The 22,589-nt window shown below is 40.6% G+C and overlaps 1 protein-coding gene across 1 annotated transcript in view; it reads left to right on the forward strand.

Annotated features, from left to right (window-relative positions):
* Positions 1 to 22,589, forward strand: part of ABCA13 (ATP binding cassette subfamily A member 13) — a 503,546-nt gene that overhangs the window by 252,881 nt on the left and 228,076 nt on the right. Inside the window, 3 exon segments of the mRNA XM_017868548.1 lie at positions 2,860 to 3,017; positions 4,510 to 4,740; positions 19,682 to 19,787. Coding sequence (XP_017724037.1) covers positions 2,860 to 3,017; positions 4,510 to 4,740; positions 19,682 to 19,787 — 495 coding nt within the window.

Here is a 22,589-nt window from a genome sequence, read left to right on the forward strand (position 1 = left end):
CTCCCAAGTAGCTGGGATTACAGGCACGTACCACCACAACTGGCTAATTTTTATATTTGTTAGTAGAGACGGGGTTTCCCTATGTTGGCCAGGCTAGTCTCTAACTCCTGACCTCAGGTGATCCACCACCTCGGCCTCCCAATATAACAACTATTTAAATGGTATGTACATTATATTATTAATAGGTATTATCTGTAATCTAGAGATGATTTAAAGTGTATGGGAGGATGTACTTAGGTTGTGTGCACATACTACCCTATTTTACTTAGGGATTTTGGTATCTTCAGGGGTCTTAGAACCAATGGCCCACAGATACCAAGGGAAAAATGTACCCATACATTGTGGAATGATTAAATCAAGCTAATTTACATGCGCATCACCTCACATACTTACCTTTTGTTGTTGAGAGCACTTAAGATCTAATCTCAGCAATTTTCTGATATATCATGCATTATTACTAACAGTAGTCACCATGCTGTACAATAGATTTCTAGAATTTGTTCATCTTGTGTTGCTGAAACTTTGTATCCTTTAACTAACATCTCCCTCCTTCTCCTCCCTCCCGGCTCCCCACCCTACAAGCTTCTGGCAACAACCATTCTACTCTTTGCTTCTCTTTTGGGAATTTAGATTCTAGTTGACTTTTATTTTTAGACTTCATTGTATGGGAACATATCATCTGAACTACATGATAGCTCTAATCAGAGTATCTAAACTGCCTTTAATCCTAGATCAGGGATTAAGCAACTTTTCTTAGCCTCAAAGGTCTAACATGCAAGGAGCTTGGCCTTGGACTTGGGGACGGGGACATATATGTGACAAGAACTGGTCATTGTGGACCTTCAAGCTCTGTTGCTCTTCTACATTCCATAGTTTCTTTGTAAATGCATCTTTTTTTTAATGTATTGAAAGGCTTAGTCTTTTAAGCTGTCTCCTCTATTACTGTTGTTTTTTCTACTTGTATTTTGTTTTTAATTGACACATGATAATTGTATATGTTTATTTATTGTTTTCATTTTTTCACTTTTAAATTCAGGGGTACATGTGCAGGTTTGTTATATAGGTAAACTTGTTTCACAGGGGTTTGTTGTACAGATTATTTCATCACTCCGGTATTAAGCCTAGTACCCATTCATTATTTTTCCTGATCCTCTTCTTCCCCTCTCCCTCCACCATCTGGTAGACCTCTGTGTGTGTTGTTCCCTCTATGTCTCCATGTGATCTCATCACTTAACTCCCACTTATAAGTAAGAACATGTGGTATTTGGTTTTCTGTTCCTGCATTAGTTTGCTAAGCATGATGGCCTCGAGCTCCATCTACGTTCCACGTATGGGTTACAGTGTGATGTTTTGACACATGAACACGTTGTGTAATGATCAAATCAGGGTAATTAGCATATTCACCACCTCAAACATTTACTTGAGTAGAATTAAAGCCATGTTTAGCCTTCTCTCTTTGAATATTTACCTTTGGAACAAGAATCAATCGACGCGTTTCTTTCTGTTTATTAAAATGGAACAGGTTGAATGGGGCTCAGTGGAAGCCAATGGGGAGTGTTGAAGCTAAAAGCAGCAACATATTTTTACATAACTGAATCAACTTCACCAAAATATCTTCTAGTTTCTATGGCCTCTACTCTGCTAAAGCTAAATCTGAGGCTTTTTCTTTCCAAGCAAAAGTTGTAAAACTTGACAAGATGCTAGAATGCTTAGAGAAAACATTTGAACTTAGTATTTGTTTCTGCCAAAGGAGGCCATGCCCACTGGGCTCAGTGATGTCTTTCATGCCAGGAACACCCAAGTCTCCCTCCACCCTGGCTTCCTGTGCCTGTCACCCACAACGTACTCTCCTCTTTGTGAGTCATGGCTGCTGTTAGCTTTTCCAGGGAGGCACTGCATGTTCCGATGCTGCTACTTGGAAGAATGAATACATGTGGTCACATCATCCCTGATTCCAAAGGGTATCAATGTATACCATGGTCATTTCAGACCTCTTTTTTATGATTGAATTCTGCTTTAACCCAGTGCTACGATTTTCTTATTCAATTGCACTTCCATAAAATATAGCCTTCTCCCTACATACATCTCCCTGGTCATCCAAAGAAGAATGAGGAAGGCCAGGCACAGTGGCTCACACTTGTAATCCCAACACTTTGGGTGGCCGAGGTGGGTGAACTACCGGAGGTTAGGAGTTCAAGATTAGCCTGGCCAACATGATGAAATCCTGTGTCTACTAAAAGTACCAAAAAAAAAAAAAATTAGCCAGGTGTGTTGGTGCTCGCCTGTAGTCCCAGCTACTCCAGAGACTGAGGTGGGAGAATTGCTTGAACCTGGGAGGTGGAGGTTGCAGTGAGCCAAGATGGTGCCACTGCACTCCAGCCTGGGCAAGAAAGTGAGACTCCCTTTCAAAAAAAAAAAAAAAAAAAAATGAGGCAAGAGAGGACTTTAGTATCTGAGGAGAGAGACATCCACCCAGCTTTTTTTTTTTTTAAATGTATTCTCTCTGTTCATGCAGTGATCTGCCTGTAAGTCAGAGAGAACAGGGGACTGTGTACAACCACTCTGTGTTTTGCCCCACAGTTTCACCCTCCGTGCCTGGCAGAGCACCCACTTTTATTCATGGAGGTGGGGATGGGAGATCCGTGGGAACTACTGTAGAGGAGCGAGTTTCAGGGCCTTGAATTGGCAAAGTGGTCTTGACTAAGTCCTTCCTGCAGGACACACTTCAATTTTTTTCAGTTTGAAAATTGGTGAGGATCTTTAAATTGTGCCCTGGATCTACCATCCTGAGGAAAGGAGGCAAGGTCCTCCTGGGGCCTTTGTCCTCCTGGTCCTGATGCGCCCTGTTCTTGGACCCAGGCCGCACGATCATCTTCACAACCCACCACCTGGATGAAGCCGAAGCGCTGAGTGACCGTGTGGCCATCCTCCAGCACGGGAGGCTCAGGTGCTGCGGTCCTCCCTTCTGCCTGAAGGAGGAGCATGGCCAGGGGCTCCGCCTGACACTCACGAGACAGGTAAGGAGTGCAACCGTTCCATCTCACTGAAGTCCCATTCCTGTCTGTGGCATGAGAAACAAGTGACGACAGTTACATAGTAGTAATGTCTCAGTGGAGGTCTTCTCTGCACGATGGCCCACATGCCAAAATGCGTGCCCCCAGGCCTGCGCAGGGAGCAAGCCTCTGGGAACCCAAGTATGCATTTTGACTGCCAATAGAAAATACATGAGGAGTCAGAATTACCTGAAGGATAACAGGAGCTGCTGTGAGTGTCAGGGCCAGGAAGTGCATGACCTAGGTATTCTAGAAATATTTTTCTTCTTTCTTTCTCTTCTTTCTTTTTCTTTTCTTTCTTTCTTTCTTTCTTTCTTTCTTTCTTTCTTTCTCTCTTCCTTCCTTCCTTCCTTCCTTCCTTCCTTCCTTCCTTCCTTCCTTCCTTCCTTCCCTCCCTCCCTCCTTCCCTCTCTCTCTCCCTCTCTCTCTCCTTCTCTCCTTCTCTGTCTTTCTTTTCTTTTCTTTTTGGAGTCTTGCTGTTCACTGCAACCTCCGCCTCCCAGTTTCAAGCGATTCTCCTGCCTCAGTCTCCCGAGTAGCTGGGACTACAGGCACATGCCACCAGGCCTGGCCAATTTTCATATTTTTAGTAGAGATGGTGTTTTACCATATTGGCCAGGCTGGTCTGGAACTCCTGACCTCAGGTGATTCACCAACCTCGGCCTCCCAAAGTGTTGGGATTACAGGTGTGAGCCACTGTGCCTGGCCTAGAAATATTTTTTTGACAACGATACTCCCCTCCTGGAGGCTAAAACTTTGCCAGAAAACAAGAGCGTAGTGAGGGGATAGAGCAAGTGGAGTCTGGCCTGGGAGGTCAAACCTGTGTCACCTCTGTAGTCATCATTAACTGTGTCAACTGAGGGCAGGCAGCAGTGACTCTGTGTCTGGGATTCAGGATGTGTGGGAAGTCACCTCTCCACTCTTGATGACTGTATTTGACCCTTGGTGACCCACGAAAGGTCTTCCCTCACCTCTGAGTCAAGGTTCCTGTTTGTTTCCTCTCTAATTCAGCATGAACGTCATCATCCCCAGGTGGCTCCTTTCTTCTTTGACTGAGAATTCTTGTCTCCCTTTTAAGACTCCCTTCAACCCAGTTTTCTACCGTTCAGTGCTAGGCCCAGGACCTCTTTGTGGCCCTCCCAGGGGATGGGGGGGCACTTCATGAATACAAACCCCTGGAGGCTGGCCATGGCATGCCCAGTAGCTAAGATGGGCATATTGGGGGGCATATGGGTGTGGCCCCACCAGGTTTATCACTGCAGATTTATATTTTTTAAAAAGAAAGAAAAAAATACAAGATGTCATGGAGATGCTTATTGCTTAAATGTGATATTTCATTTAAGCTTTGAAATGGAGTTTTGAAATAATTTGCTTATGGATATACATGAAATCAATTTATGTATATATGGATTAACATTCCTTACTGGTTTCATTTTTCCTTTTTTTTAATGGATAGCTTTCTGTTCTGGAGGCCCATGATCGGGAAGACATGGCTCGTGTTACATCCCTGATAAAGATCTATATTCCACAAGCATTTCTCAAAGACAGCAGTGGAAGTGAGCTGACCTATGCCATTCCAAAGGACGCAGACAAGGCCTGCTTCAAAGGGCTCCTCCAGGCCCTGGATGAGAACCTGCGTCAGCTGCACCTGACGGGCTATGGGATCTCAGACACCACCTTAGAAGAGGTACTGAGAAAACTGAAGCATGCTTTAATTATTTATGCTTTTTTGGCCATTCCACATTAAATGAAGAGATGTGGGTAAAGGGGAGGGGACGGAGAAAAGTGTGCACTTTTATTTACATTTGGGTTCTGATTGGTAGCATAGTAGACACCAATAACTGAACTTAACACGCTTGACAGGTGACGATTGTCCTTTAAGTGAAATGGCATTCTTTTAGCATTCTTTCTTTCTTTCTTTCTTTCTTTCTTTCTTTCTTTCTTTCTTTCTTTTTTTGAGACGGAGTCTGGCACTGTCGCCCAGGCTGGAGTGCAGTGGTGCGATCTCGGCTCACTGCAAGCTTTGCCTCTTGGGTTCACGCCATTCTCCTGCCTCAGCCTCCTGAGTAGCTGGAACTACAGGTGCCCACCGCCACACCCGGCTAATTTTTTGTATTTTTAGTAGAGATGGGGTTTCACTGTGTTAGCCAGGATGGTCTCGAACTCCTGACCTCGTGATCCACCTGCCTCGGCCTCCCAAAGTGTTGGGATTACAGGCGTGAGCCACTGCGCCCGGCCTCTTTTAGCATTCTTATAGTTGAGAAGCTTGGTGTCTTTAATTCAGAATCATGAGGTGTTTAAACAGCTGTCAGTAGTGGATGATTGCTGGTTGTAATTCTTTATGTAGAGTTGCCCTCCTCTTTCTGCTTCTGTCTGGAAGCCTCTGGCCCCATGCTGGGTATCCGTAATGTGAGCGGGTTTAGCACGGGAACACTGCAGATGCCTGGTGAGCTCCCATCCCCCAGGTGCCACTTTTCTCTACCTGGATCTGAGGTGGATGAGACTACTCCATGTAGGTTCTTCATAGAGTACACTTAACGACAGGCAGAAATAGGCATTTCCTCCAGGAGGACATTGCTGTGTTGTGTGACCCAACGTAAGGCAAGCCTTGTTTGGGGTTCTTGAGGTTGGCTCTCTGTGTGGGCAGTATTTGAGCCTTAATTTTGCATTACTATTATTTATATAAAATGTTGCAGATTTTTAAAAAATCAAGTGCTGCAAATTAAAATTTTAAAACATCTGCAAAGGTCAAAGTCTGAACATTCAGTTGTGTTTTGGAATTGATTCCTTGGGTTAGTGATGCAGAAGGAAAGGCAATCTTTTGTATGATAAATCAGTGTAGTCCCAAGTAGAGAGCCCCCATCACAAGTTTTGTCTGGAATAAATAGTCATAAAAGATTGTGAAACATAAAAAAAAATTACAAAATGCTTTTATACATAGAATGTATTTGGTTCCCCCAAAACTCTGTAACTTATTATCCCTATTTTAAGGTTGAGTAAGCTGAGGCTCACATAGGCTAACTTCTTTACCTCAAATCACGAAGGTCATAAATGGTGAGCTCTGCTTAGACCTAGGGTTTCTGATAGTTAGTCAAGTTCTCTAAACGAGCACATGCCTTTGTGTTTGATGTTCTGTATTCCATGCATCATCAGAACTGGAGTCCATAAATTCCCACTGCATTTTAATAGAGCAAGTTAGAGTGCAAGAGACAAACAAAAAGCAGCCTAATAAACACACATGATGAATATGAGCTGTTTTCTAAAGCCAAAGGATGCGATCACTGCATCTTTTCTTGTCTGGCTGTCTCCTATTTTCATTCTTCAAGTCTCGACATGAATGGCGCCTCTGCAGTGGATTCCCAGATTCCTCAGCATCAATTCTGTTCCGTGTTCCCCCCACCCGCCCTCACTGCACTCTGAAGCTTTTCTTCATGACAGTTCTCCCAACCTATTATGCATGCATCTCTGTCTCTCCCATGGAAGCTGAGATCTGTCAGTGCTTGTATCTTTTCTGCCCACCTCTGTACCAGCAGTGCCCAGGACAGTTGCTGGCACTCGTGGTTGCTTAATAAATGTTTTCTAAATGAATGATGTGCTGGACCTTTCCAAAGACTCATCCAGCTATATTTTTAACATGAAATAAATAATATTTTATTATTTAATAAAATAATACATATATTACACATAATATACATATATAACATATAATATACATACATATACATATATTACATATAATAATACACATATTTAATAAAACATATATATATGTTCAGGGTTTCACTGTGTTGCTCAGGCTGGTCTGGAACTCCTGGGCTCAAGAGATCCTCCCACTTTAGTTTCCCAAGTAGCTGAGACTATAGGTATATGCCACCGCATCTGGCACCAGGCTTTTGATCTTTAAAATGGAAAAATCTGAACAGTTTGCATGGTTTCCCAAGGAGTAACAATAACGGTTAAATTCCTGGAACAAATCTGTCAAAAATGGTAATGGCTTTTCTCACTTATAGTGGGATTGCATGAGATGTTGCTGCCATAGCTTTGGAGTTACCACAGAATTAAATAACATCTATACCCCCAAAAGATACCTTTCCTCCAGGAATTTTTGGGAGACAGCAGTCTTCCCTGGGCCAATGTAGAACAAGAGTGAATTTCCTAAGCCTCTTTTCCCCAGATTGCATGAGTCAGATGTAGGTTTACAGACCTGCCGCTAACTAAAGCACTGTACTTGAATGCAGCTATGTCAGGCACCACAGTTGTCACTGTCTCCTTAAATGTGAATAACAAGTCCAAATATGATATGGGAAGCTAATCGTTTGAATAGTTGAGAGCTGTCAGCTGGCATGAGTCAGTTTCCCTACAGACAGAAGGAGGTGCTGCTTCCAGGGGGTAGTTTTGCCATCCTGGGTCACTTGGAAAAGAAAAATAAAATAATTTTTTTTGGATTATAAAGAGAAATTGTCAAAAAAGCCCAGACTTGTTATGTTCATGTCTGTCTCTCTAATCATTCACCAGGTTAATCCTGTTGTTTACTAGTTGTATGGCATCTTGTATAGATAAATTGAACATATTCATAAGCTCACTGGACTCTCAGGGCAGGGAGGAAGACCCTGTGGGAATATGGATCAAGCACACTTATCAGTGAAATAATGAGTGTTTACCTCCAATATATTTACTGATTTACAATTAAACACATGCGACAGGAAGAGTGGGTGTTCCCTTTACATAAGTGGCATTTTGCTTGTTGCTAATAAAAGAGAAAACCTTGGTAATACTCTTAATTTTTATTATTAAGGAGAGTGAAATTTTGTGGAACATTTTGCTTGAATATTTTATGAATTTAAATATCACAGAAAAAAAAAAAAAAAAACTGGTGAGGAGAGCCTTTATGTCCTGGGTAGATGCTTAGCTTTAAAATGTTTTGTTAATTATTGTGGCGTATATGACTGATCAATAATATCTCAAGGTAAAACGTACATTTAGGGAGAGGCTTATTCAGAACCACAGCACATGTAAATAAAATTCTTCAGTATTCTTCTTAGTAATTCCCTTCTTTCCTGCCTTCCTTCCTTACCTCTCTCTTTTTGCTTCCCTTCCTCCTTCCTGCCTACATCCTGCTTTCCTCCCTAATTTTTAGGTCTGTCTGAGTTCTTAGTCACATCTGAGACTAAAATGAAGAGCCCACAGAAGTAAGAAAGTGTCAGCTGTGCTGTTTCGTGTTTGCTGTGCTTGTGTTACTCATATTATCTGCAGAATCTTTTAAAGCCACTATCTCCTTTATAAGTGTTATTTTAGTAAAAACTAGATAAATCAATGTAAAAATCTACTTAGGCCTCTACAAAGCTGCAACCTGTTAGAACTTAAAGAACTGTCACTGTGGCCACAGAGGCCACCGTTGCTCCTACCAGTCTTAAATACAAGGAATTCTTTATGTCTGATAGGTTCCACCTAGGAATAGAAACTGGGATTTCCATGTTTCCTCCTGCACCCTCTGGGATGCTGAGAAAGCTGGGCCTGGACAGAGCCTGCAGGGCTGCGGGGAGTGCTCTGCATTCTTGATCATGCATGGTGCTCTCTCACTGCAGAATGACTCCCCTATCTTGGCACCCTTACCTGTAGGTTGGGAATCATGGAAGGAACCACAACATAGGGTTGAAGGGAAGAAACTTCTAGTGCAGCGCGTGACACACAGACAGACGACATTCGTTCCGCTTGATAGGGACTTGCATGAGATGCCCTGGGAGGACCCCCAGCCGGGGAGTGCCCCAGGACCAAGGAAAGCCTCCTGCAGGCACTCACAGATGACAAGGCTGGAGCTGCAACCTGGGTGTGCAACCTGAGGCTGCTCCCTTTTGCTTCCTCACCCACCAGCCACAGGCCCAGCCTCCCACCTCCCCCAGACCCATGTCCATGCTTCTCCTTCTGATGTCTGCCCCTTCCCCACTCTCATCTCTACAGAGCTCAGGCCTGTTAAGAGCTTGCTGTACTTCGGTCCTTCCATGCCCCAAATTCTAAACCAGTCTTGAAATCTCACTGCATATACCTTTTTTTTTTTTAAACAAGAGTTACCCATTTTACAATATTTATTTTGAACAATTTTATTTTCCTATAGTCATGAGTTACCCATTTCACAATATTTATCTTGAACAAGTTTTATTTTCCTATAGTCATGATGTTCATGGTGACATAATTTCTTTTATAAAAATGTGTCCTTATGTAGTTCCTCTCCTCCCTGCTTTAAGGCACTTTGGTTGTTTCCAGAGTTTTGATTTTGCCATTGAGACCATACAAGACCGAAGAACAGGGTCCTCCAGCTTCTCCATAGACTGATTCCCAGAAGTGCGATTACTGGGTTCATGGGGATAACCCTGAAGATCTGTGACGGGGTCAAATGACAGAGTCCCAAAATGATAACACGCATTTGTGTCCTAGATGCTTTTTTTTTTCATGTGCCTCAATCTTTTCATCATTTCAAAAGAAACCCAGTGCCTTCTAGTCACATTTAGGATTTCCTAACTGGCCTGCTGCCCCGTATCTTCTTCAACCCATGGTTGCCATGGGAAGGGCCTGGGAGTCAGGACAAGAACATTGACACTTGCATTTATGTTTCATCACTTCCTGTCAGGGGCAACCTGAACAAATCACTTAGGCTGCACCACATTTATTTTAATTTCAAAAACTTTTAAAAGAGAAGTTTTAGATTCTCAGCAAAATTGAGCACAATTTGTGCTCAATTGCAAAATTGCACAATTTGTGCATTCTGTGTCCTTCTACCTCCCTTGCCCCCAGCCTCCTCCACTATCAACATCCCTGCAGAATGGCTCATGTGTTACAATTGATGAACTGACATGGACACATCACCATCCAGCCCACTGGGCTTCACTCTTGCTGTTGTACGTTCTGTGGGTTTGAATGAATGTATAATTCCATGGATCTGCCATTATAGTATGATATGGAACAGTTTCACTGCCCTAAAATTCTCTTGTGCTCTGCCTAGTCATTCCTTCCTGCCCTCAGCCGCAGCCACTGATACTTTTACTGTCATTGTAGTTTTACCTTTTCCAGAATGTTGCAGAGTTGGGAATCATACAACCCTTGTAGCCTTTTCAATTTGGTTTCTTTATCTTAGTAACATGGATTTAAATTTTCTCTGTGTCTTTTAATGGCTTGATAGCTTATTTCATTGTACCACTGAATAATATTCCAGTGGCTGAATGTACCGTAGTTTATTTATCTGTTTACCTACTGAAAGACATCTTGGTTGCTTCCAAGGTTTAGCAATCATGAACAAAACTGCTATAAATATCTGTGTGCAGATTTTTGCGTGGACGTAGGCTTTCAACTTACTTGGGTAAATACCTAAGACTACAATTGCTGTATCATACGGTAAGAGTGTCTTTAGTTTTGTAAGAAACTGCCAAACTGTCATCCAAAGTACCTGCACCATTTTGCGTTTCCATCAGCAATGAATGGAAGCTTCTGTTATTCCATTCTTGCCAACATTTGGTGCTGTTAGGGTTCTGGATTATTACCATTCTAATAGGTGTGTAGAGGTATCTCACTGCTGCTTTAATTTGCATTTTCCTGATGACATACGATGTGGAGCAACTTTTCATATTCTTATTTGCCATTTGAATATACTCTTTAGTGAGGTGTCTGTTTAGGTCTCTGGCCCACTTTTTAAAAATTGGGCTGCTTGTTTTCTTATTGTTGAGTTTTAAGAACTCTTTGTTAACTTCATTTTTCTCCTCCCTACAGTAGGTTTATCTTCCCTATCTTCCACACACAGTTTTTGTTTAGGTCAAATCATATGATTAACACTGAGTGCAGGTTACATATTGCTAGATTGTGACATAAATATGAGGACTGATCAATATTTTTCTACTATTTATATCCAAAACACATGTGCAGTGGTGTATTTTCAGATTAGACATTGTTGTATTTTAATCTGTCTATATTTTAATGTTACAGTATACCTTGCATTATAGAATAACTTTTAAAAATTCTTTTTATGCTATGTATTAGTCCATTCTCACATTGCTGTAAAGAAATACCTGAGACTGGGTAATTTATAAAGAAAAGAGGTTTACTCGGCTTAAGGTTCTTAAGCATAAGAAGCATCTGCTTCTGGGGATGGAAGGTGGAAGGCAAAGAGGGAGCAGGCATCTTACATGGCAGGAACAGGACCGAGAGAGAGTGGGGAGGTGTCACACACTTTTAAACAACCAGATCTCACAAGAACTCACTCACTCACTACACACTACCAAAGGGGGATGGGGCTAAACCATTCATGAAAACTCCACCCCCATGATCCAGTCACCTCCCACCAGGCCCTACCTTGGACATTGGGGATTGCAATTTGACATGAGATTTGGGTGGTGACACAGATCCAAACCGTATTATGCTATATTCCTTAAATATCTCTATTTCTGTTTAATAGTCACCTTTCTGTTACAAAATATTTGTATTTGTACTTTACCCATTCATATTCCTTTCAGAAATATCTCAGTCTTTCTCCTCTTTGCCTTCATTTCTTAAAAAATATATGTTTATGTCCTTCATATGTAAAATTCCTACAGTAAAATCCACTACAAGTTTGACAAATGTATAGAGTTGTAGAACTACCACTCCAATCAAAGTATAGAGGAGTTTCATCCCCACCACCTTCTGAAAAGAATAATTCTTCCATGTAACCTGCCTCTGCAATTTTTTAAATTCAGGATTCATGTTCTTGCTGTTAGTCACCCCCAGAACAGCAAAAACTCCTCGTAAGTCAGGGAGGAGCAACAGAACAAGTTGTTCAATTACTTTGGAGATGTAGCACATGTTTCTTCAATTGCTTACAGTAATTTCTACTTTCTACATTTAGTATGTGCTTTGCACATAATAGGTCGTAAGTGAATATTGATTTACTAGATTTTACATATCTCTCTTTTTCCACATCTTTCACACACACAGATGCTAAGAAAGAAATTATCTAAGGGCAACCATGGACAAAGAATCTGGAATATATACAATGTATATAAGATCTAACAAAATATGAACAGTATATTTAGAGCTGTTTGAGAAAGGTATCTTAAACTGGAAAAAGATTGGGGCTTTTGGAGAACCTTCTTTTGTTTGGTAGAGGCTATAAAATGCCTATCTCAACCAATTTTGTCTCTTCACACTTGGCGGGCATTGACTTTCCTTTCTCATGTCTGTTATTGATCCAGAGTTAGCATGGCTGTTGTAACACTGAGGCTGCTTTTCTCTTCCTTCATCTGCATTTTGCCTGATGACTTAACAGGAGTGAGGAGGACCTGCCAATTAACTCTCCAGTTTAGCTCTTCAGCTAAAAAGCATATTTTATTTCTAAACTGCAATACACATACTATAAAATATTATCTCCAAAACTTTACTACAAGCTAGTGAAATTAAGATTTAAAATGGAATCACGATAGTTACCAGTTTCATTAAGGCATCTGTACTTTCTACTCCAGTGCTTGGACCTAAGGACAATACTGGCAAGTTACAATGTTTACTTTGTGTGGAATGGGACCATAGAGAGCTAGAAGACTTAGCTTTGCCTATGGAATATACTTGCAGCAATCTCTGAAGCCAAGACAAAACTTTCTGGCATAATGCAAACAGAGTAAATTTTTGCAGTGTATTTTTTAAAAATAATTTTGAAGTTTTTAGTAATGTTTTAGAAAGGTTGGTGAGCCTGCCTGAGATGGGAAGTTTCTTTCCTTCCAGCTTGCTAAATACGATTAGTGGGTTCCCTTTGTACCTTTGCCAAGGAGGTTCTGGATGCTAGTTCCTCGGGTGCATGAACTCGGCTGCCCCATCCTACGCAGCATTAAGAGGTCAAGCCTGAGCCTCAGATGTAGGGCTTGATCTTTTTGTTTTTTGACTTTTTTTTTAAGAACGATTTTTAAGAAAAAAGAATTCCTGTACAATCTTTGCCCATTTAAGTTTCAGTTGTGCCCCTCATGTCCCTAAGAGCAAAAAGATCCAGTCCAGGATCACCAGCTGCACTCAGCTGTGTGCCTCTTTAGTCACTGTCAGTCTGCAAGGATTCCTCAGTTTCCTTGACTTTCATGACCTCACTATTTTTGAAGAGTCCAGAGCACGTATTTTGCACAATGAGCCTCAATGTGAGTTTGCCCTATTTTGCTGTGATTGGTCAGGTTATGCATTTTTAGCTGGCATACTCCAGGGGTGATGCTGTGTCCTACTGCTCCTAGCTGCCTGCTGCACAAGGCTGATCTGCGCCATGGCTAGTGGGGTGATATTTTATCCCAGGTAAAGTGGAAAGTGGTATCTGCCAGGCTTTCCCACTCTTAAGTTAATTTCCTTTTCTCTCTCTTTTTTTTTCTTGAGGATATATTTTGAGACTCTAAATTCCACTTTTCTCACCCACCTGTTTCAGCATCTTCTAATGTTCATTGCCAGAATTAAAAATTATTACTATGGCACTTGCCAAGTGGTAATTTTTCTAATTCCATCATTCCTTCTATGTGTTTTAGTTGGCATTGTCCAGTAAGAAAGAATTCTCTCTTTACTCCATTGACCTATTTATATCAGGAGCCACTCATAGCATCCTATTCTACTCAATAAGTTACAATTCAGTAGAGTCATTATTTACTTTGAGGCTCATGTCATACCAAGTTGAGCCAGTGGGAGGTCCTTCATGCTGGTTTTGTGCCTTTTAACTCATGCCTCCTACTCTTTGAGCATTTTCCTGCTTCCTGACAAAACAAGATTACCTTTCTACAAGATTCTAGGATTACCATTCTTTCCCAGCCCTGGCTCTAGAATCAGCCATTTCTCCAAGAAATCCTGGCTGCTCAATATACTCATGATGGCTGGGGTGTTGCTGCTCTGAGGTTCCCTCATGGATAAAGTAAAAGATCCACCTCTATTTTTGCTTCTCTTTCTGCCCATAAATAGAAAACTAGGAGTTCAACTCCACATGGCATCTCCAATTCCAATCCAATTACGTAGCATTCATTTAGTGTTTCCTCTTGCCTTACTGGTACCGCCCTTCTCTGATACCAAGAAACTCGACTTACTCATTCCTATGCTACCTTTTCCCTCAGTCCTCCTGTGTGCAGCTCATTTTCCAAGGCCTCCACGCTGCTTGCTGCTCTGGTCACATGCCCTCTTGTGGGAACCTGCCCCACTCCAGCTGCCACTTTGTGTTGGCCCCAAACCCTAAACCGGTGTCTTCCTTACAAAAAAAAAAAAAAAAAAAAAAAAAAAAAAGGAAAGAAGGAAGAAAGAGGGAAGAAGGAATAGAAAGAAACAGGTAATTTTTGAGAAGTTGTTTCCTTTTTCTTTTATGTGACATCCTGTTTGTTGTTGTTGTTTTCTTTTTTTTTCCTAAAGAACAATACATTCAATATTTTGAGGATTCTTCATTTGGGGGCTAAGGTCCTCTTACCTCAGAGCAGCCTCAGGGTCTAAGCATTTATGCAGACAGCCTGGTGTCTTGTAAACACTGACTGTGCTATCAGCCCTTCCACTGGAGTGCTGTGACCCACTCTTTGCACTCTGTTTAAAACAAGGTCTTGTAGGATGTCACAGAGCCTGAGTGTGAACTATAATTGACCTTTTATAACTTATGTCTTTTAATCTTCCCCTTGTACAAATAAGCAAACTGAGAGACTAAGAGACCAAAAAGATAATGAGTTGACCAAAAATCAGAAACTGGATTTTTTTTTCATTTTGTATTGGACTCCAAAATTTTCTACACTACTTTCCAACTTCTACTATTCTGTAGTCTCCAGGGACACCTCAAATCAACAGCCCTTGTTTCAAAGGTGTGTTGACGGTGTGATAGTTCTAGGATAGGCTAGATAATGGTCCCCCAGCGATGTCCACGTCCTTATCACTGAAGCCTGTAAATGTTACCCATATGGGACTGTGACAGGAGATACCTCAAATTATCTGGGTGGACTTGATGTAATCAAAAGGATACATCTAAGGGGGATTGAGGAAGTCAGAGAGGATGAAGGTGATGTTATGATGAGGCAGCAGTTGGAGAGATGAACTTTAAAGATGGAGGCTGGGGCCATTGGCCAAACAATATTGGCAGCCACTAGAAGCTGGGAAAGTCCAGGGAGTGTATTCTCTCTTGATTTTAGCCCAATAAGGCCTATATCAGGCTTCTGACCCCCAGAACTGTAAGATACTAAATACATTGTCTTAAGCCACCATATTTGTGGTAATTTGTTACAGCAGTGATAGGAAATCATACAAGCTCCTGTAAAATAACAAATCTTGCTGCATGCATTGTGTTAGCATGTCAGGGGACAGCCCTGCCCAAGGTCCCATATTTAGAGAGCAATTGCTAGTACCTCTAGTGTTTCTTATCATCTGAGTTGTCCATGTGTTTTCATCTTCTGCTTCTTTAAAAAACAATTGCTTTGGGGAAACGGAAAGAGTACATCTTATGTTACATGTAGGTCAAGTTTGGAAATTCTTGCTCTGCTCAAGTCATCACTCAGCTGGGTTCCATTGTCCTTGTCTTACAAAAATTTGGTGAGCTTCATAAATTTCTCTAGCATCTAAGCAAAAAAGTACCTTGCACTGACCATCTCCAGGACACAATCCATCAAACTGACACTTTAAGTGTAGATCATATCTGGGGTCTCATGCTGCTTGACAATACCCTTTAAACAGAGAACCCAAAAGGATGGGGCATAGGATTCATGGCTGAGAGATTGATAGCACAATCAGTATAGAGATGACACTGGGCTGTCATAAATGCCTAGACCTCGAAGCTCTTTTAAATTAAGGAGACGTAGATCCTCAAATGAAGAATCCCAAAACTTTTTTGAATTTACTGTCCCTTGAAAAGAAAGAATAGATACGCCATAGGCATTGCTTTTAAAGCCATATTTTTGTTGCATTTTAAATTACTTTCATGCTAGTTAGTGTCCTTGAGACTTAATTTCATCATTTCTTATTTTATTCTTATTTACTTTGTGTAATGAATTTACCCAAAAATTAATGAGTAGTTTGACCAACTTGATTTTCCTTTGACTTGAGAAGCTTGTAATTTCAGTGAAATTCAAAACATTAGATAAGATTGAAAACAATATTCTACTTCTTTTGTATGAAAGTCGGAAGGTGTAGGTCTTATTTGGTCCATTTGAATTGGCCTATGGCCTATGTTCAGTTACAATGATGGAAAATACCACCAAAAGAGGAGGAAGACGTATGTATAAATAATGTCATTCCATACTAAATGCACAAACGCAGCATTCTTCTTAAACTGGAAAGTGTAGCCAGGACATCAGATGTTTAGCCTGCATTCAGATAACTTCCTATGCAGTTGCTTAACCTTTATTTCTATCTCTTTTGGAGGATTGTTTATATGTTTTGACCAGGACTTTTATAATCTCAGTGAGAATATTTTTGCAGTATTTTGCATCTCCTCATAATTGTTGAGATGAAACAGAGTTTAAGTTTCTTTATTTGAATTACTTTAAAAAAACCCGAAGAATGCCTTTCAGTAGAAATAGTGATTTAAATATTGCTGGAAAGTATGTATCAGATAAGAAGGAATACAGTGAGACCTCAGTTAGCATTGTTAATGGGTTCCTGGAAACTAAAAATTTAAGCAAAACAATTTTTTTCCCTCATCAACGTTATAGCAAAATGGCATTGAATGAGATGACATTGTTTTGAGGACCTGCTGTATGTCCTTTTGCTTAAAGTTGCCATTGTGACCAGTAACTTACCGATGATGCTGAGTGAGGACTTACTGTAAAATGGTATAATGTGGAAATACTATGTCCAGAAGTCAGTGAAATGTTAGGAGCCTTCTTATAAGTTTTCTTTCATTAAATCCCTAGGTAATGTTCTATTCTGAATGCTAGGGTTACCTGAAATACTTGCCAAGGGGAGCTTTACAATTGTTGCCTAACTGTGTGATTCAGCGTGAGAATTATAGTGCAAAATAACAAAGGCAAAGTCTACCATCAAGACTCCAAATGTTTGATTACAGTGATCAATGTCATATTGCTTTTGGAAAGAGTAACCTTTATTGGCCCTCTCTGTTAACTGGGCTACTTTGACATTTTGTCAAATTCTCAGAACCTCCTGGACGGCGTGCCTGTAGTTAAGGTAAGCTGCTACTTGATGGCACTCATAAAATTCTGATTGTCTTAGGCTTGCCTTTCACTATTCACAGGCAACGTTCCAGAAATTTCAGACACATTGTACCCAGATACTTAGTGCCATACCATAATTGATTGTATTTCCTGCTGATCTGTGAGATCACTGAGGGCAAAAACTCTGTCCTTATTCTGTTTCCTCCTCCAACACACACCCACACAAATGTGTGCATTCAAACGTGCATACAGATTCACACATGTTTGCACACACCCACTCACACACACACCCACACACCCTCCACCCCACCACATGCAACTATGGCCTTTTATGAGAGGGGTTAGAAAAGGAAAATTTAAAAAGGGCAGATGAATAGTGTTATCATTAATTCCTTAGTTATCAAGGTATGCTTCATATAATCATAGTTAAACGTGACCATTAAATGAAAATTCTATTTAGAATAAGATGTAAAGGAAAATCTTTAGTCAATGAATAAGTCTTGATTTTCACTATTTCTATTGTTTCCTATTTCATTCCCTATAAATGCACTAGGTGAAGACTTACTGCACTAAGCCTCAATGCCCTCATCTTAAGTGAGGATAATAGTACTTGTCTCATCAGATTGATCTGAGAATTACATGACGAAACATAGCACATACACCCTACTACACTTACTCATCCTTATCTAGCTACTGTTAAGACCAGACATTGCCAGCATGCTACATGTCAGGCATCGTTTTTATAACTTTATACATAAATGCATTTACTGCTTGCAACAATCCTATAATATGTCTTATTTATTACCATTTATCATGTGAGGAAACTAAGTTATAGAGTGGTAAAATAATTTGTCCAAGGTCACATGACTGACGCACACTCAGAAATGTTATTTATCATTATTCTTCATGTTATTATTTGCAACAGTAGTGAGGTTTGCAGTTTTTCCTTGGAGTCTTACTGGGAATCAACAAAGGGTTATCTTTCACATGAAGGTAGCTGCATCTGACCTTTCACTAGTGCTATGCTTGCAGATTTTGCTCAGTAGGATTTTGCTAATTAACCACGTGCAGAGATATTGCATGCCTCTCCTGAAGGCTTGCTTGCTCGTGGCTTCTTCTTTCTGGTGCTTTCACCCATCTTTCTCTGTGGTTGGGAGCACCTCAGGAACATCTGGAGACAGCCAATGCCTTTTTGCTTATTTAGAGGAATCAGAATGGTGAGGTTGTGTAGAGAAATCAAAAGTGAGGCAGGGTGCTCAGTGTGGGCTGACATCTGTGTATGCAGGTATTGGACTTCACTACCCAGTGCATTGGGTGGGAGGTACCAATTGGATGGACAGTGACACTGGCCCAGCAAGAGTCACTTGGAGAGGGGCCAGGGCCAGGGAGCAATATCTCTATGGATATGTGCAGAGGAAGGGGTGATGGAAGCTCCTGCACAGATGATGCCAAGGGAGAGAGTGGCAATGCACAGTGCCTAGCTTGGTACATGGCCCACAGAGGACGTTCAGGAAACCTTGGCTAACCACATGAATAACAGAAGACTTACTGCATGCTTCCAGAGTCTATGCCTGGTACTTTATAGCCATCATCTACTCAACGTTAGATACTGTGATCATCATCTCTGTTTTATTAATACAACAAGACGGCCAACACTCTGGGTGGTGCAGTCCGATGCCTGCAGACACAGAGCTGGCCCACATCTTGCCAAGAGTGGAGCTCCAGCAGTTAGGACTGTACTGCTGCAAGGCTATGTCTCCTTGACTTTTATGCTTCTTGTGCATTGCCCAGTGTTTATTTTAGAGATTCTCTTTCCATCACTCCTTAAATCCCTGCCAGCGATCCAGGTGCAGCTCAAGGGACTCGATGTCTCCAACTCACCTCATTTCCCTTTGTGTTGGCTCACACTTCTGCTTTCCCACCTTAATTTTGCTACTTTAGTCATAGTCTTTGGCTTTGAATAAATTGAGGTTGGACTTCTGCCTCCACTACTAACCAAGAAGTGACTTCAAGCAAGTTATTTAATTAACTACCTTAGTGACATCATATATCATAGCCCATGGAAAGCACACATTTAATGGGCATTTTTATGCATGAGATCCCATCTACTGTAAGTAAACTGAGCACTGCAATTTTATTGTCTGATTCACCTCTGAATTCCTAAGATGCTGGTACAGTGAGTCACAAACATAAGTTGAATTGGATACACTGTGTTACTATCTGTCCCCTCCCTGCCTACCACTGCCTATGCATTTGACCAGCTTCCACTAGCTGGTGAGAGTCTGGGAGTTCACAGCCAAGTTTCATTCATCTTTGCATTCTATGGGTAGCCTGTTTTGCTGAGACCTAGGTAGTCTTAGAGTTATGTCAATTAAATGGACGACTAAGTGAAACATATAGGGTGTGTTTGGCATATGTTGTCACAACAGATTAGGCAATTGAGGCAGTAGAAAAGAAATGCGATGTGTATAGAAACATAAAATAATACCTGGCTGTTTTTTTGTTTTTTTTTTTTTTCAAAAGGTGTTTTTGATGCTCTTGCAAGATTCCAACAAGAAATCTCACGTTGCCCTGGGGACTGAGTCAGAGCTGCAGAACCACAGGCCTGCAGGACATCTGCCTGGCTACTGTAAGTACAAAATGGCTTCCTGCATTTCTGCTGGAGGAACAATGACACCAGCCTTATTCGACATCCCTTGTTTTAAAAGTTGAATAGCAAGGTTCTGAAGTTAGTGAGGAGATGTGAGTGTATAGTGAGAGGGCAAGTAAATACAGGTCAGAGGCAAAAAACTTTGAGTTTTATCTTGGCTTGAAAAAAAACAACTGTGTGTTTATGGGACACATTTATCTTTTCTTTAGGACTTGACTTAGTATATAAAAAATTTCTCAATGTATACAGTTAGAGTAATGACCACCATTCATCTTCTTTTACTTTCATCACAAACTGATCTGGCCTACCTGCGTGGTGTGCCTCTTATGTGCAGGCACCCTTCTGGTAATGGATTTGCACGGCTTAACAAAGCCCCGGATGTGGGCTTTGCCTTCATGCAAACTCTGTCCATTTGGGACCAAATCATGGCTTCAGCATTTGTATGCAGCCTCCTTTATAGGCTTTAATGATTGAACAGAATCTGGATTTGGTGTCTAGGTGTGTGACTGAAGCTCCAGTTCAATCCAGTTCCTGGCATATTTATTAGCAGCAACTCAGCAAGGATCGCTGAGCTGAGCTCTAGGGATGTGGAGGGTAATAAATCTAAGGACTTCCTTTAGAGGTTTCAGTACGCCAGGCACATGAACTCATGAATAAATAACTAGAATTAAATATGTTATAACCTTTTATGATGTTTCCCAAATTGCATCCTCCTGACAACTGTAGGAATTGCTATTGCTGTACTTCCTCTTTAGCTCTTAGTAGTATCAGATTTGAAAAACATACAATTTAGCCATTAAAATAGATGTGTAGTAGTTTCTCATTGAGGTTTTAATTTGCATTCGCCTAATGATTATGTTAAGCATATCTTTTTCTTTCCCACAGTTTTATTGAGATATAATTCACACAACACAATTCACTCATTTAAACAGGACCATTCAGTGGCTTTTGGTTTCTTCAGAGTTCTGCATTCATCACCACAATCAACCTTAGACCATTTTCATTACTCTGAAAAATGGTGTCACTTAGCAATCACTCCTCAAAATCCCCATCCCTTCAGCCATATGCAACCCCTAATGTACTTTCAATCTCTAATAGATGTGCCTATTTTGGACAATTTATATACATGGAATCGTAGTATGTGTGGCCCTCTGTGACTAGCTTCTTTCACTCAGCACAATGTTTTTGAGGTTCATCCATGTTACAGTATGCCAGTACTCAATTTATTTTGGTTACCAAATATTTCTTTGTATAAATATATCACATTTTTGTTTGTCCATTCACCAGTTGATGGGCATTTGGGGTTATTTCCAGTTTTTTGCTATTGCAAATATACTATTATGAACATTTATATACACATTTTTTGTGGATATGTTTTCTCTTACACATATACCTAGGAGTGAAATTGCTGAATTATGTTTCAATCATTTGTGAAACTGCTACCCTGTCATCTAAAGTGATCACACCTTACATTCCAACCATTAGTATATGAAGGTTCTAATTTCTCCACATTCTCCCAACCTTTGTTATTATCTGCTGTTTTGATTATAGACACCTTAGTGGATGTGACACACACCTTAGTGTGTATCTCATTGTGGATTTTGTTTACATTTCACTGATGGTTAATGATGTTGAATATCTTTTCATAGGCTTCATGGCCATTTGTGTATTTTCTTTGGAGAAATCCATATTCAGATTTTTTTGTCCATTATTAAAATTGGGCAGATTTTATTTCTAGAGTTGGAAGAATTTCTAATTATAGAATTGTGTGAGTTAAGTGGAATGGTAACTAGGTTTTCATAAATGCCCTTTATGAAGTTGAAGAAGTTTCTGTCTATTCCTAATTGTGGAGTGTTTTTAATCATGAAAGGTGTTGGATATTGCCAAATGCTTTCTCTGCATCTAGTGAGATGATCATATGTTTTTTGTTTATGTATTTATTTATATGGTATATTTTTGATTTTTGGTAGTTAACACAACATTGCATTCCTGGGATAAATTCTACCTGGTCATGTCATATATTGCTTGATTTTATTGTGCTAGTATCTTGTTGAACATTTTTGTACCTTTATGGCAGGTATTGGTCTGCAATTTTCTTTTCTTGCAATGTCTTTGTCTGGTACTGTTATCATGGTTATCTTCACCTCATAGAATGAGTTGAGAGGTGATCCCTTCTCTTCTATTTCTTGGACATGTTTGTGAATAATTGGTATTAGCTCTTCTTTAAATGTTTTGTAGAATTCACCAGTGAAGGCTTCTGGGCTTGGGCTTTTCTTTGTGGGTAGGTTTTTTTATTATTATTAATTCAATTGTTTAATTGACGTAGGGCTATTAGATTGTCTATATTTCTTTCAAATCAGTTTCAGTGTTTTGTGTCTTTCCAGGAATCTGTCCATTTCATTTCAGTCAATATGCTATTTTATGTTATTGGCTTACAGTTGTTCATAGTAATCAGTTATAATTTCTTTTATTTTTTTAAAAGTCTGCAGTGATGTTTGCCAGGTGCGGTGGCTCATGCCTGTAATCTCAGCACTTTGGGAGGCCAAGCTGGGTGGATCATGAGGTCAGGAGATCAAGACCAGCCTGGCCAACATGTTGAAACCCCGTCTCCACTAAAAATACAAAAAATTAGCTTAGCGTGGTGGCAGGCGCCTGTAATCTCAGTTACTTGGAAGGCTGAGGCAGAGAATTGCTTGGACCTGGGAGGCGGAGGTTGCAGTGAGCCTAGATTGTGCCACTGCACTCTAGCCTGGACAAGAGAACAAGACTCTGTCTAAAAAA

The sequence above is a fragment of the Rhinopithecus bieti genome, unplaced genomic scaffold, assembly GCF_001698545.2.
Source record: "Rhinopithecus bieti isolate Rb0 unplaced genomic scaffold, ASM169854v2 scaffold_3527, whole genome shotgun sequence".
Lineage (NCBI taxonomy): Eukaryota > Metazoa > Chordata > Mammalia > Primates > Cercopithecidae > Rhinopithecus > Rhinopithecus bieti.